The sequence below is a fragment of the Furipterus horrens genome, unplaced genomic scaffold (genome assembly GCF_987537825.1).
Source record: "Furipterus horrens unplaced genomic scaffold, mFurHor1.1.pri manual_scaffold_9, whole genome shotgun sequence".
NCBI lineage: Eukaryota > Metazoa > Chordata > Mammalia > Chiroptera > Furipteridae > Furipterus > Furipterus horrens.
In genome coordinates this window covers 10,067,803-10,082,609 of record NW_028327179.1, presented here as the reverse complement: position 1 = coordinate 10,082,609, position 14,807 = coordinate 10,067,803, and the positions used below count along the sequence as shown (strand labels likewise).

Here is a 14,807-nt window from a genome sequence, read left to right as displayed (position 1 = left end):
GATAAGACACAGGAAAAGATAAGACTACGGAGTAATATCTATTCATTGCAGCCAAGAATAGCATGTATGTTGAGCCAGAACTGAGTGATACATACCTTGGTCTTTAAGGGGCCAGGTGCAAATGGCTGCCTTCCTCACCAGAGTGGAAGACAGAGCGGGAGGTCCCGGGCACTCATCCGGACACTTACACTCCTGGTTTTGTCCCTGAGACGCCTCCCTCACCTGCCCCTGTCCTGGCTCTGTGACACAGGGCAGTTAAACTTTGCTCCCTCATAACCCAGCATTTCAGAAGCTAAACTGAGTTCTTTTTCTTTCAAAAAGAACCATGGCACCATTTCCCCCAATTATTTGAGAAGAAATATATAAATAAATGTATTTATTTATTTTTAGGCCATTATGCTCCACCTCATTCCAGAAAACGTTGACGCAGCTGTTGTTTAGAATTCTGCTTCCACACACTTGTCCCCAGTCCTTGGCTTCTAGAGATTTGGTTGTTTGTTTATCTAGTGTTTATCTCATTCATTTGTTAACAAAACAAATCTAAAAGCTCTGTACAGGCAAGCACTAATTCAATGATAAGACACACTTTCCAGACAGAGTTCTGGGGACCAGGCATTGGCCTCTGGTGTTATCTGGGCCTTCCACCATTCCTCAGCCTCGCCCTGTGACTTTGGTGACTAGAATGCTTTAATGTCATTATTTCTTTAACCTAGTTCCAGATGAACACTAGAACGTATCTGTGTGTGTGTATGATTTGATTTTTTTAAAAGTAGACTTAATTTTTTAAAGCAGTTATAGGTTCCCACCAAAATTAAACAAAAAGTTCAGCGAGTTTCCCTACACCTCCTGCCTCCACACATACACAGCCTCGCCTGCTATCAACTTTAGATTTTTCATTAAGACTTAAATCCTCTGTTTTGTTAAAGATTTGTCATTTTTCAAACCATTCCTTTGATGGCATTGTTACTCCGAATGAACAGAACGAGTACCAAAGATCAGTGAAATTTTTAAAATGTGACTTTAAAAAATGTTTATGTATTAACTTTTTTAGAACATCTTACATTTATATAATGTAGTCATGTTTTCTGCCAGTACACGTATCGTTGGTTCTTAAAATGGAATTAAGTGAACTAGGCATCAGAATGGTAGCTGGCGTATCACAGGTAGGTGATGTTTGTTGACTATATTGATGTTCTGTTCCTTAAAGAGCCTTGTGACTTCCAGCAGCTCCATCTTCGAAACAGCCTTCAGCCTGGAAGGGGACCATCTGCCATCACTTGGTGGTCTTTAAATGGCCTTTCCCCGAGCAGGTCTGTGGCCCCTTCCCACATAGGGTTGACTTCTCTGAGATGCCAAGGAAGCAACAGACCTATCGATACCAAGCAAGGACTGGGGGTGGGGATAGGTCTCTGTTTGCAGAGCAGTGGTTGCGAATGGTTGCGTCAGCCTCCACCACGCTGCATACAGACGGCCTCACGCAGCAGGACTAATTTTAGGTGTAAGACAAAAATACAGTTGAGAGAAATGAGCTAAAAATAGACCCCTTTATTCTGTTACAAGTCACTTCCTCAGATGACAGGTCGGTTCCATTTAAACACAATTCTTTTCCTGTCATAATTGTCACAAAACCATGTTGATGGTTATTAAGAACAAGGCAAGCCTACGCGTCACTTTGATTCATTGCAGCTGTCATGACCTTCAATTTATTTCTGCTCTCCTCTAGACTTGCTGGCATTCAGTTACACAGATGCTGCTGTATTTTTAAAGGAGGCTTTGAGGTGGCCCCATTTTATTAAAAATATACAGGCACGTCATTAGTAAAAGTCTGTTGCATGAGTTGCACTTCGAGTGCTCCAGCGGGCCCCTTCTGTGACTATCATGACAAAAATACTTGTTTTTATTTTTAACTCACCCTGCCTTTTCACACTAAAAAGCAAATTTTATTTTAATGAACTTTTTGGAGTGCTTATCGTATATAAAATGGTGTTTATTATATAGGAGTGAAGCATGAACCCAAAAAGTGGCAGAGAAATTAGAAAGGGCAGCAGGAATTAGAGATACGTTTTGGGAATAAAGTTGATAGTAGGTAGAGTTGAGAAATTATAGGAAGCCAAGAGTGTGATCTAGGGAGGTCTTGAGTTTGAGCCTGGTTGGCTAGATGGATATTGCTGAGATCCATATCACAAGAGGAATAACAGGTGTGTGTGTGTGTGTCTGTCTGTCTGTCTGTCTTTGGTGGGTGATATGGGGGAGATAATGAGTTTGTTTTGGTCGTGTTCAGTCTGACCTACCAGTGGGACATTTATGTGGAGATGTTCAGGGGCTGGGCCTGCAGACTCCCCTCATTCCGCAGTGACCTATCTGTGCTGCATACATGCGAGCAAGGACCAAAGATAGACTAAGTGGACTCCAGAGCTTTCTACTCTGCTGGCACATTTCAGAGTCTTACCCAGCAAGTACTACGTGGAAGTGTCTGGCTTCCCCCTGCTCTGTTCCTGCCCATAGGACATGCACAACCAACATTTGCTGTTGAGCGATGACAGCAATAGCCTCAGTCTGGCAACGCTAGAAGGACTCGAAGAAGAGCGTATACTTCTAGAAATTATGGCACAGGAATACTTTTCTGTATTTATTTCTATTGGACCTAGGTCTCAGGCTAATGACAGAGTAATAGAGCACATATGTTGAGCATCCCGTGTCTGGTGACCTAGGGACCCAACCCAGAGAGGTTTGGAAGCAGGTTCTGGAATGGATGGGAATACCATCAGGTCGAGCAGTGAGACCCTCGCGATGCTGTCCTCGGGCTAACCTGTGAGTCATAGCTTCTCTAGGGTCCAATCCAGTCTGGACCCAGAGGGTTCTGGGGGTTCTCCATACAAAGGACCTATAAAAATGGCTTTGAGGAAAGAATAGCTAGCTCCATTGATGTTATTATCTATAATAGGTACCATCCTTTGGACAGACCTTGAACTTTCTAGAAGTTTTGGAATGCCCCCGTCTTGGTGACTTTCGTTGCCTTTGCCACCTTTCACTCTGGAGCAATGCTCATCGTCCTTACCTGTTTCAGAGTCAACAGAGGGAGTCTCCTCGCCAGAACCCCTGCATTCTGCCCTGTAGCCCACAGCGAGGCGTGAAAGGGGATAGGGGGCGAACACCTGGAAAGAAAGAGGTGGACCAGCAGGGCTGGCCCACAGAGGTTCTGTGATACCTGACAAGGGAGGTTCAGGTACAGGCTATTTATGGTTGGGGGTATCAGCCTCACAGCGTAGGGTTACTCTGTGCAGTTTCCATTTTAGGTGCTCTCAGCCCTCCCCTTGCCAGGACGGCTGCCGGCTCACGTTTAATGCACCCGTGGGGCTGTCCTGGAGTCCATCACTCAGCCTCGACTCTCCTGTCGGCCCTGGCAAAGGCCTCGCACTTAGCTCCTTGGGCCCCAGCCTTGTTAGAAGCAGCATGCTCTCTCTCTCTCTCTCTCTCTCCCCCCCCCCGCCCCCCGCCTTCCTTTTTCTTCTGATACCCTGCCTCCTTCCAGCTCTGGCTGTCACTCTTTGTGAGGCAATATCCACCGAGGTCTCATGCCAGACGGCAACTGGATCACTCCCTTCCCCGACTGCAGGCTTGCTGTATATTTCCTGGGTGTTTCACCTTCAGGGTTTTCCTAGGTGGTGTTACTACGAAGAGGCTGTGCAGCGTGGTGGTTAGGAGCTGCCTGGCTCACTTCTCAGCTCTCCACTTACTAGTGGTAGGCAGCCTGCTTCGCCCCATCTGTAAACTGGACATAATACTCATAACTAGTACCTACATCAAGGGGTTGTTCGGTGCCCTTTAAATGAGTTGATGCATGTAAAATACTTGGAATGGTGCCTGGCACAAACAAAGGTCTTCTCATTTCTTTTTGTGACTGCTGTTGTTGTCAGTGTCATTGTCCCCCTCTGCATGTTGCAATGTCCTTACCCAGACTCCAGAATCACCTGTGTACTGAGACTCCAGAATCACCTGTGTATGCATGGCAAAGAGAAAGAACCAGGTCTCAGCGAAAGGCGGTGATTCCAAATGCACCAGAGAAAGGAGTCAGGGGTTTCAGGCCTGGAAAGAAAAGGAGGAGGCCTTGAACAGAAACAATCGTGCTGGAGTCCTGAGCTGAACTTGATGTCGTTTGCAAATTAATCTTCTGGGAGGGCTGGGAGTGGGCAGGGAGGTTTCTTTCTGGTAATACTTTTTGTCTCAAAGAAATAAAAGATAAGAAACCTCAATCAGATTTGAGACACTGTTTAAACTACATATTATTTTATTAGTAATTCCTAACTTACTGCCAGGCCTGGACTCTCAATGCTGGCCTTTTTTTTTTTTTTTTTTTTTTTTAGTTTACAAGGTTGTTCTTTCCAGATCCGGTGTAGGTTTCAACATGAGGTTTTCTCATAATTCCATTTTAGTCTTAAAAGCCTAGAAATATTGGCATCATCAGAAAAGAGACTGGCACTGAATGGAATTGTCATTTCTAGGGACAGAGAGACCAAAGGATAAAGAGTGTGAGGACCATGAAGAGTCAAGGCTGCAGCATAACCTTCAAGGCAGCAGCTTCTCTTCCCACACCCATGCCCTGCATCTGAGCAGACAGATGTCAGAGACCCAGGGGCTAAGGTGTACGTGGAGTTCGCTTCCACAAAATATGGATAGACTGCTCACATGGCTTTTTAAAAAGCAAGATATGCTGATACTAAAATGGAAATGGCTTTTAGTATCATTTATATATTGGAAACACCGAGACATGAAGCTATAACTTTTGGCGAGATCTGAGTAGTGCCGTAGAGAATTACAGGCGCTTTGGGGACGGGTGTGGATCAGACAAGGAAAAGATTAGGTGGAGAACTTAAAAAGACACAAAGACTTTGTAAAGTCAACTCTTTTTGCTGTAAAGCTTAAAAGAGAAGTAAGCGCCTTAGCCGGTATGGCAGTGGGGGTTGCGGAGTGTTTCTAGAAGAGGCAGAAGCAGGGCCACGGGCTTGCGAGTAGAAAAGAAAAAGGCGAGAAATCCACAGCAGTTTTAACTCCTCGAGAAACGTAAAATAAGGCGGAAGGATTCCGTGAGGTAGTTTAGCTGGATTCCTTGGGTTGGTGGAGAGTGGAGAGTCACCAAAGCGTTTTGAGAAGGGGAGTCAGAAAATGGGCACTTTCGTAAGCCGTGAGGGCAGCCTGGAAGGCAGGTTAGGATCCTGGCTGTGGAGGGCAGCTTAGAGGTGCAGGCCCAGAAAATAAATAATGAAGAACGTATGTGTATATACCTGTAGGCATGCAATACATATATACACACATAGACGTGTGTACATGTATTCTATACATGGACATGCATGTGTTGCCATGCAAAGGTCCCACCCACATACATACACTCCCTGAGAATAGGGTGCTGGACCTCCCCTCACTTCTAACCCAATGCCTGGCACAGAGTCGGCGTTCGTACCTTGAATATCATTGGGTCACGTTAGTAACCGAGGGATCTGCTCTACTGCTGGCTGTTTGCCGTCTTTCCAGCTCCTTCTCTCCAGCACTGTCCGTGAACAACTTACAAACCCGTTTTGATTTTGTGTGGCGGATTAAATAACCACCCAGTGCCCTGAAAGATGAGTTTTTGTCCCGTGTCCCATCTGCTGCCCATGTGTGGATCACCTTTTCAATGAATGGCTCTGCGATGGCAGGACCCCCAGTCCCCATCCCCCAAACCTGCCCCACAGGCTCTGCTCAATCACATCTCAGGTCCCTCCTCTGTGCTGGAACCAGAATTGCCACCGTTACTAGAAATGAGTACCAGAAGCACCGCTTGCCACACAGCGGAGCTGCTTTATGACCTTGTAAACCCCGGGTGGCGTACGAAATGCAGTCAACCCAGCAGATCATATTAATGAGGGCTCTGAATTTTTTTACTTCAAGTGAGATGGAAAACCACTGCGGGTTTTGAGCAGAGTCACATGACCTTGGGGAGGGGGGCAGTGATCAGCTAAGAGTGAGCATGTTGCTCTTGGAACAAGAAAGGGCTCCTCACCTGGCCTTCCAGGATCAGGATGCTTCCTGGAAAACAGCCAAGAGACCAGTGCAGAAAGAGCAGAAGTCCAGAGGTGAGCTCCAGGATCGAACACTCCAGGAGTGGAAGGTCTGGACTGGTCCTTACGGGTCTTGCTCAACATGAAGGGATTTGAACATGACTCTGAGGGCCGTGGGGAACCGACAGAGTTTGATGGAGGGAAGGGCCATGCCTGGCAACTGTGTGGAGGAAGGCAAGACCAGGTGATGGATAGCTTGTAGCCCCCACAAGTCAGCCCTAATTCTGCTTTACCTCCTGATAAGAGCGGCGACAATGGATGAGGCAGCTCTCTACTTTAGATAAAAGTCTGTCGTTCAATAAACCAGGCTTTAAAAAAAGGCTAGAGGGTCCATTCTTTTTGCTCACAGATCATAATTGCATATTTGCATTGTCTGAAAATGGGACATAGAACTGGTAGGTTGCAATATGCCTGAGTCTGGAGCAACGTGACTTACGCACATCTGCGGTGCAGGGAACATTGTGTCAGGCCTGACAGGGGAGAGTTAGTTTTCTGAAAATATTCATTGGCTGTCTCTTGGATCCTGTGCCAGCCCGTGGGCCATGCCGGCTGTCGTTGGGATTCAGACGTGCTAATGCAACACAGGTGCCCTGGCCGCTCTCTGCCCCCAAGTTCAGAGGAGCAGGAGAAGGCTGCAAGGCTGAACTTGTATGAAAATGAGGTGAACAGCATGCTAGGTTTGGCTCAGCCAGTTATTTATTAGCATTTTGTACAGAAACCAGTATTAATCAGACAGGTGCTGTCATGGCCTTTGGTGGCAAGGTGACAGATAGCAGGAAGGCTGTGCATTTCCAAGTTTTGATCTGGGCTGAACTGACATCCTTCTTCCCCCAAACTGCACTGAAACCTGACCAAGTCATTTGTTGGGACAACAAATAGATATGCAAAAACGTTTATAATTTATGAAGAAGGGAGAGCAGACAGCTCATCCCCTTGGCTCTGTTAGTACTGCCATTCAGTGTTTGTGTTTCTAATCTTATTGGTTCACCTTAGTTCTCAGCCTTTGCAACCCCAGCAATGAGCTGATTTGCATTAGTACATATTCTGCTCCTTCGCCTTATTTTAGGATCCGGGCTAGTCCATCTGAAGCTTGCTCTAGGAGAGCTAGTCAGCAAAAGCCTAGGTGGAACCCACCAAACCATCACGCTCCATAATAATGATAACAGAGAAGAACCCCAGGAGCCTTTGACGTGCTATTTTAGTTTCTCATTTGGGGGGCATAAGGGCTTAAGGGGGAGGAAGTGGGTTCGGTGGATATATTTGCCATGGGAAGAGTGCTCAGGAATGGCTTTTTCTCCCTGGATTATACAGTATTTTTAGTAAAGTTGCCAATAATCTGGATTTGCATAGAATAAAAGCCCAGTGAATATTTGGAAATCTTCTTTTTCCTGTTTCTGTATCCTATAACCACAGCAACAAGACTTAGGGTTGTAGATTTTTAAGACGCGAATTTTCATTTAATTGTTAATAACTCTTGCAGGTGACAGGAATGACTGTTACTGCATGCTATAGTTTTCGATGGGCAACTGATACGTCCTTAGATGCCCTTTTGTACAACATTTGTTAAGCCTGCACATATATGATCACAGTAGCCATGAAGTTATTCATTCTTTTCTACCTCCCGGAGAGGACTGAAGGATACCACGTTGATACTAGGGGAGGGGGGCCCTCTAGTGGAAAACCCTCAGGGCCCATAGTGAGCAGGGATGAGCCAAGAAGTCACAAAAGGCTTGTTAAATTTAGTCTGTGAGTTGAGCTGCGTCATGTAAACATGACGAGCCTCGCCATGTCCTCCCACTGATTTGGAAGGCGTTTATCAACAAATCTGTCATGTGGAGTCGCCAAGAACATATTGCGGTGACTGGCATGGCTCAGTGGGTTGGGTGTTGCCCTGGAAAGTGAAAGCTCGCTGGTTCGATTCCCAGTCAGGGCACAGGCCTGGGTTGCAGGTTCGGTCCCCGGTCGGGACATGCACGACAGACAACCAATCAATGTTTCTCTCTCACACTGATGTTTCTCTCACTCTCTTTCACCCTCCCTTCCCCTCTCTCTAACAACACATAAACTTAAAAAAAAGAAACTATTGAGACCTGTGCTAAGCAAAGAATCAGTTTAAAAGCATTATCCCAAGGACATACAACTTTCTTCATAGCTCTCAACTGAAAACTGGGATGGGTAAGGTCAGGGAGTAGAATTTTGATAATAAATTAAAAAAACTAGTCTAAATTAGTTGAAATGACTGCCCCTGCCCCAGCCCCCACCATGTCATGAGGGCTAAGGTTTGCTCATCTCCAGTGACTTCTTTAATCAGAAGAACACCCGCTTCTAACCCAGACTTTCTTGAGGCCATCGGCTGAGCTGGGTCACGACTGACTTTATACCTCACTGTGTTGTTTGCCTTGTAACTAGGAAGACGGTGACAACGCGTGTTCTCCCCGGTGCCTGACCCACATACATGTCTGAGATTACAATGCCAGATTCTTACAAAAATTTTCCTGCCCTCTTGGCCAGGGTCATATTTCTGTTGATCCTTATTCCTGTCACTAATGATTTATAAATTAGATTTTTAGATAAGATTTTAAAATCTCAAAACTCTGCAGTTTAAAATAACTTATGGATATTGCTGTCATATATGTAGGGGGTTTTAAGCATGTCCTGTGGGAAATGCCCTGCTATACATGTGTGTTTTTACACCCCTTCCTAAAAAAGCTACAGCAATAGGCTCGGGGTCCCTTGCTCAGAGCTCTGGTGTTGACCATCGTTCATGAGCCTCTGTCTTGAAGACTCAAAAGGCACATCTCCAGGCAGGAAGACCCCGACTTTGAAGCTTGTGCCCTTCAAAGATTCATCACGCTCAGCACATTTTATGCAGACTCAGCACATTTTAGCTAAGGCCGCAGTTGCCTTTGCTTCTAGTCTGTGACACCACAGAAGTCTCTGCCCACCTAGTCAGCCAACCTGGTTTGTCCTTTTCTGAGCAACAACAACAGAAATGGCCACAGCAAGGATTTGTAAATCCTGTGTATATTTCAAGGACTTTCTAAGGTCTCATATCTGCCTTGCAGCCTGCTCAGCCTGACAAGCATGGCCCTTTCTGAATTCTCAGGGATGTTCCTCTCTGTGGGACTCACACAGTCACAGGCTGCATGATAGAGTGGCTCAACTCTGTGCACGTATGTCCTGCCTCCCTGTACATGCATATGCCCTTAAGGACAAGGCCCATGTAGTATACATCCTGGGTCTAGTTCAATCAGTCGGTCAGTCAGTGAGTCCCTCATTCATCCACCCAGGAAACAGTAACTGAGCCCATCTGGGACGGGTCCTGTTCTACTCTCTGGAGACATATTGGTGCACAAAATGAACAAGATCTTTTTCTGGCAGAGAGAAACGTGGGAGAATAAACCCTTAAACTCATAAGCACAAGTGGAAAATTTTAACAGTGAAAAATAATAAAAACGTATACCCTGTGATAAAAGTTACCAAGGAAAAAGAATACAGTACCCTGAGAGAGAGCACTGGGTAGTCTTATGTAGACTGGGGATCAGAAAAGACCTCTCAAGTGGTGATGTTTAAGGGGAAAATTGAAGGCACGTGGTAGTTTGTGCTTTGAAAAATGGTTAACCAGCTCTCAGGTCTCGTGGTACAAACCTTCTAACTTCAAAGGATGCTCCTGACTGTGTCTTCCCATGCGGCCCCACGCCTCCCCTTATTTGCCACCCACCTACGTGGGTTGTTTGGTGCCCCCTGGGTCTGATAGCCCATGGAGACCCCTGCCGTGTCAGCTCAAGCCACAATGGAAGCGAAGCAGCTGGGCCTCGGGGCTCCTTGCAGAATTGGAATGAAGGTTATTCCCACACATGCATTAATGAAGCATTTTAGCAGTCTGTGGGACACTTAGCCTAACCATGGCGCATGGCCTTTGGAATTTAGCAGGTCTGGGTTTGAACCTAGCCCCGTGACCTTGAATAGACGATTTCATAGTCTCAGTTTTCTCCTCTGTAAAATGAGGGCAAGCTCACTAGTCAGAAGGGTTTATGGGATTAAAGTGATGCACCCAGGCACTGAGAATAGGCAGTCACTAAGCCTTCCTTGTAACCCCCTGCCCTCTGTTTCTCCTCACCTTTATGAGCCCTCTGGGTCCCAGGTCTCCCTTTTGCTCCATGCTCACATGAAGACCACCATCCCTCCCTCAAAACCAGCTCCTTGAGGCTGAATCTGCTTCAGCTATGAGACATCACGGGCCACCCAACAGCAGGGAGGATGAGTACCAGGCAACTGAGTGCAACTTAGTGCCACTCAGAATAGCCCAGGGCAACACAGGGCAACATAACCGACTCCCATCATCAAGCTGGAGTCAGCAAAGGATTTGGTCCAGGAGGGGACTTGGGACACCAGGCAGGGTGATCACTCAGAACCTGGAAGCATGGGACAGGGACACCCACACAGAAGCCCAGGCCTGCAGGTGGAGCTTAACCAGGAGGGGGAAGAGGGTCACTGATTTAGGCTTCCTTAAGCCTCTTGTCTTAAGGAAGAGCCCATTTGAGGTCCCCAGGGAGAGGGGTATGAGCAGGGCAGGACGTAAGTCTCCACTGAGACTCTGCCTAGAGATCCAGGTGAGATCGGTCTTAGGAATGGGGCAGGGCCGGGCCAGTAGGTAAGGCAGCGAATCACGGGAGGTCAAGCTTACAGCGGATAGGACATTGGGCTTATCGGCAAATGTTGTATGGGATTATAATCAGATCCCTCTTGCCCCCTTACAGGTAAGTGCAGACACTTTCAGCTCGAGGAAGACAGATCCCAAAGGTCGGAGTGCGCTGTTGGCTGATATCCAGCAAGGAACTCGCCTGCGGAAAGTCACACAGATCAATGACCGTAGCGCCCCGCAGCTCGAGAGTAAGTGAGCAAGTGGGCCCAGACTGCTGTGAGCCACGGGCGGCCATGTGAGGCTCAGGCAGACACCCTGGCTTGCTCAGGGCAGGGGCCACGTCTGTTACCCAGGACAGAACTGCACTGTCTCAGACCTGCTCAGTGTACAGGCCACGTGGCGGGGCGGGGGGGACTCAGAGCTTCCCCTCCAGGTATGCAGACCGTTTACAGGGCTCTTCTATCATCATTCTTCAAGTGCTAAAAAATAGTTGTGAGATAACTTTTTAAATTCTGATAAAATGCATATACTATATAATTCACCCTTTTAGCCACTGAAAGTGTTGAACATTTAAACTGTGGCATTTGAACTTTCACAGTGTGGTGCGGCCATTACCTTCATCTAGTTCCATCACATTCCATCACCCCGGAAGGAAACCCTGTATCCATTAGCAGTCACTCACTCCCCATTCCCCCTGCCCCGAGTCCCCAGCAACCATTAGATCTGCTTTCTGTGTCTATGCATTTGCCTATTTGGGACATTTCACATACATGGAATCATACTGGTTCCTTCCGCTAAGCATCGTGTTTCAAGGTTCACGCATGTAGCAGGAACCAGTACTTCAATGCTTTTTATTGTTGAATAATATTTCGTGGTAGGGCTATACCACTCTGTGCTTCTCCGTTGTGAGCTAACATGTAAACGTCACTGTGTCAACACAGTCCTCAAAGTCAATGAGAGAAAACGTAAAGTCGCAACATTAAACAATGCCAAGTTTTTGTTTTTCCACAAGGAAAAAGATCTATTCGGAATTCCCTGCCAGCCTCCAATGGTTGCAGCTTTCTGAGTCTTCTAGAACATGACAGGATAAACGGAGTCTGTGATTGGGTCAGATGACTTCTCATTCCACTACCAGGCAAACCGAGGAACCTCTGTGAGACTCCGTTTGCTCACCTGCAAAATGGGAGAGATAATAATACCTGCTCTTTTTTGTATGTGTCAAGATTGTGGAAGGTTGAAATAATATATGCAGAACTATTTATTATGAGGTATTAGTATGTCTTCCTATATTTTGAATGGTGAGCATAATGCTAATTCTCTAAGATAGTCCTAAAAATATAAGAATCTAGTATCTATAATTACTGTATATATTAATACACAAGAATAGACAAATTATTTTAAGAAATATTTCCCACAATTAGATTAGAAATCTGTTTCTGATAAGACCCACTATCTAGTTGATTAAGTCCAATGACAGGTGAGTCCATTTTGTTGGAACATTACTTGCTAATCATTCCAAGGAGTTGATAATGCATATTAATATTTAGAATAATCTGGCCACATTCATCCACCAGTGGGCACTAGGCCTTCATTCCTCTGTGCTTATTAGCTTTGGGTTGCGAAGACTGTTTTGCCAGGCATCCTTGTCTAAGCTGGATGTCTTTTCCTGTTGTGTAATTGGTAATCGCACACATCCGGAAGGCTGGAATTCGTGACACCTGGCCTTCGGGGTTAATAAGCTTTCTCCTCCATAGACAAAAAGGTGCAGGGAGGCTGCAGGCTCAGGGAGTGAGCACCCGGGAAAGGACATGCTGAAGCACAAATCATTGCAGACCCTCACTTCTGGCTTGTCACTCTCGGCCAGGCTCTGGGGACAAGAAGTTAAAATTTCTGTCTGAATTAAATCTGGCTAGTCCTCACAACAGTCAAGTGGAAAACAGAACCAGCTCTGTAGCTGCCAGGTTTGGGTTTTCTCCTGTGAAAGATGCTACCAGGTCCTCCTTTGGTGTCTTCTTAGGGGCAGCCTGGTATGGGTCCCTTGGTGTAGGTCACTTTTCAGAGTGGTCAGCCACTGGTGCCTGGTTCTTTGGTAGGCCCAGAGAGGGCACGAGTCTGCAGGGGGGCAAGGCCAATGGTATTTGGGAAAGATACTATCTAGAAGGGTAACATCGCAGGTCAGAGGACAAGAAGGTTGCCATGGGCAGTGTCAGACCATTGCCCAGGGCGAGAACGGGCTGCTCAGTTCTACCCACCAATCCTCATCTACTTGCCTCTTCTCTCTAAAGGTTCTAAAGGAGCCAACAAAGAAGGAGGAGGTTCTACAAACTCTCAAGGAGGGAGCACGTCCCCAGCCCTGGGAGGTCTGTTTGCTGGTGGCTTTCCTGTGTTGCGACCAGCAGGCCTGAGGGATACAGCAGGTAAGGACGAATCCAGACCAGCTACCTTGTGATCTTTATCTCCTTTGCTTGTAGACCCGACTGCGCAATCCTTCACATGCCGGTAAGTGGCACGTTTTTAGTGCCCAGCTACGTGGTAGGAGATCATGCTTTTGGGAACATAAGCACCGGAAGTTTCCAAAGCACAGGATTTGCTCAATGGATCTTTTAAATCATCCTTCTGTTTAACCCCCCCCCCCATTGTAATAAATGAAGACTGACTTGCCATAGTGCTTAGTGTTTAGTGTTTAGTGGTGGTGGGATTGTGGCCCTGACTGCAGAGTGCAGACAGATCTTCATGACATCTCTGTGACCTCACTGGCGATGAACGAGTCAGAAGGGGTCTCAGTCATCGTGTCACTGTGTCAGTTAGGTACTGCTGAGTAACAAAATACCCTGACACTTCAGGGCTTTTAACAATCATTTATTCAGTTTATAATTCATGGGTTGGCAATTTAGGGTGCTCTAAGCTGGGTTCCCACTAGTATCTACAGGTTGGGTAGATGGCTTTGCTAATCTTATATTTCTTATATCTTTGGTGCCTCAGCTGGGGCACCTGGCCTGAGCCATATGGTCACTCATTAGGTGGCAGACTGTTCAGGGTTTGTTTTTCTAGTGGTGGCAAGGTTCCAATGGAGAGGACAGAAGCATATAAAGTCTCTTGAGGCTTACACTTGGAATTAGCACAATATACTTCCTGTTACATCCTCTTTCCAAAGCAAGTCACAAGGCTGGCCGGAGACAAGGATGGGGAAAGAGACTTCATCTCTTGGTGAGAGGAGCTGCAAGGTCACATTTCAAAGGTTATAGAATTGGGAAGAGTGGGGAATCAAGGCCATTTTGTAACCAGTCTACCCCAGCCAGATGTTTTGAAAACATTGCATAAAATTACAAAAATATATCTTTATTATGTGAGGAAAAAGGTGTTTTTCATTTTTTTCTTTTTATGAACTCAATGAATTTCATTAATCCAGGGAAAATCATGCCCCAAACATTCCTGGCATAGAGGCTTCTACCACATGACTTTGCTAACTTCTTTACCGGGCTCTGTGGCTGTTTGGCATTAAGGGATGCACTTGCTGCCACCATCTGCTGATAAAGGCCAGCGCAGATAAGGGCTCTCGGATGCTTTGAGGCCCAGCTGGAATCTCCTCCGAGGTCATTTCGTTTCCTAAGAGCTGGCATTCTTCTGTGTCCACTTTTTTTTTAAACTTCCTGGAATCAAAGAAACATCCTTTGGGATATAAAAATTCCACTAGTTTGTCTTCACAGAAATAACCCCAGTCAGGTTATAACTGATCAGAAAAAAGACAACAGTATTCCTACTTGTCTCCAACAGGACACATGTGCCAGGTGTTTGAGACACTCTGTGAAGCCAAGCATTGATCTCTATAGAGGACATTGAAATCCACAGTGAAGTGACTAATGATGGCTGCAATGGGAAGGAAAGTCAAGGACAGGATCAATAGGTAGATGCATGGCCTTAGTGCCATGTCGGACTGAGACAGCCATGGCTCTTTTCTCCCAGAACTCTCCAGTGGGACCCCTAGTCATTCAGAGGAAAGAGCTCTGGCCTTTGCTCTCTCTCTCTGATCTTCTTGCCTATCACTTGTGCTGGCTCAAGCCCTGCAC

The 14,807-nt window shown here is 46.3% G+C and overlaps 1 protein-coding gene across 1 annotated transcript in view; it reads left to right on the top strand.

Moving 5' to 3' along the window:
* WIPF3 (WAS/WASL interacting protein family member 3) overlaps nucleotides 1-14,807 on the top strand; it is a 67,083-nt gene that overhangs the window by 36,744 nt on the left and 15,532 nt on the right. Inside the window, exons 3-4 of the mRNA XM_090287063.1 lie at nucleotides 10,856-10,988; nucleotides 13,026-13,157. Coding sequence (XP_090143189.1) covers nucleotides 10,856-10,988; nucleotides 13,026-13,157 — 265 coding nt within the window. The remainder of the gene's footprint in view (nucleotides 1-10,855; nucleotides 10,989-13,025; nucleotides 13,158-14,807) is intronic.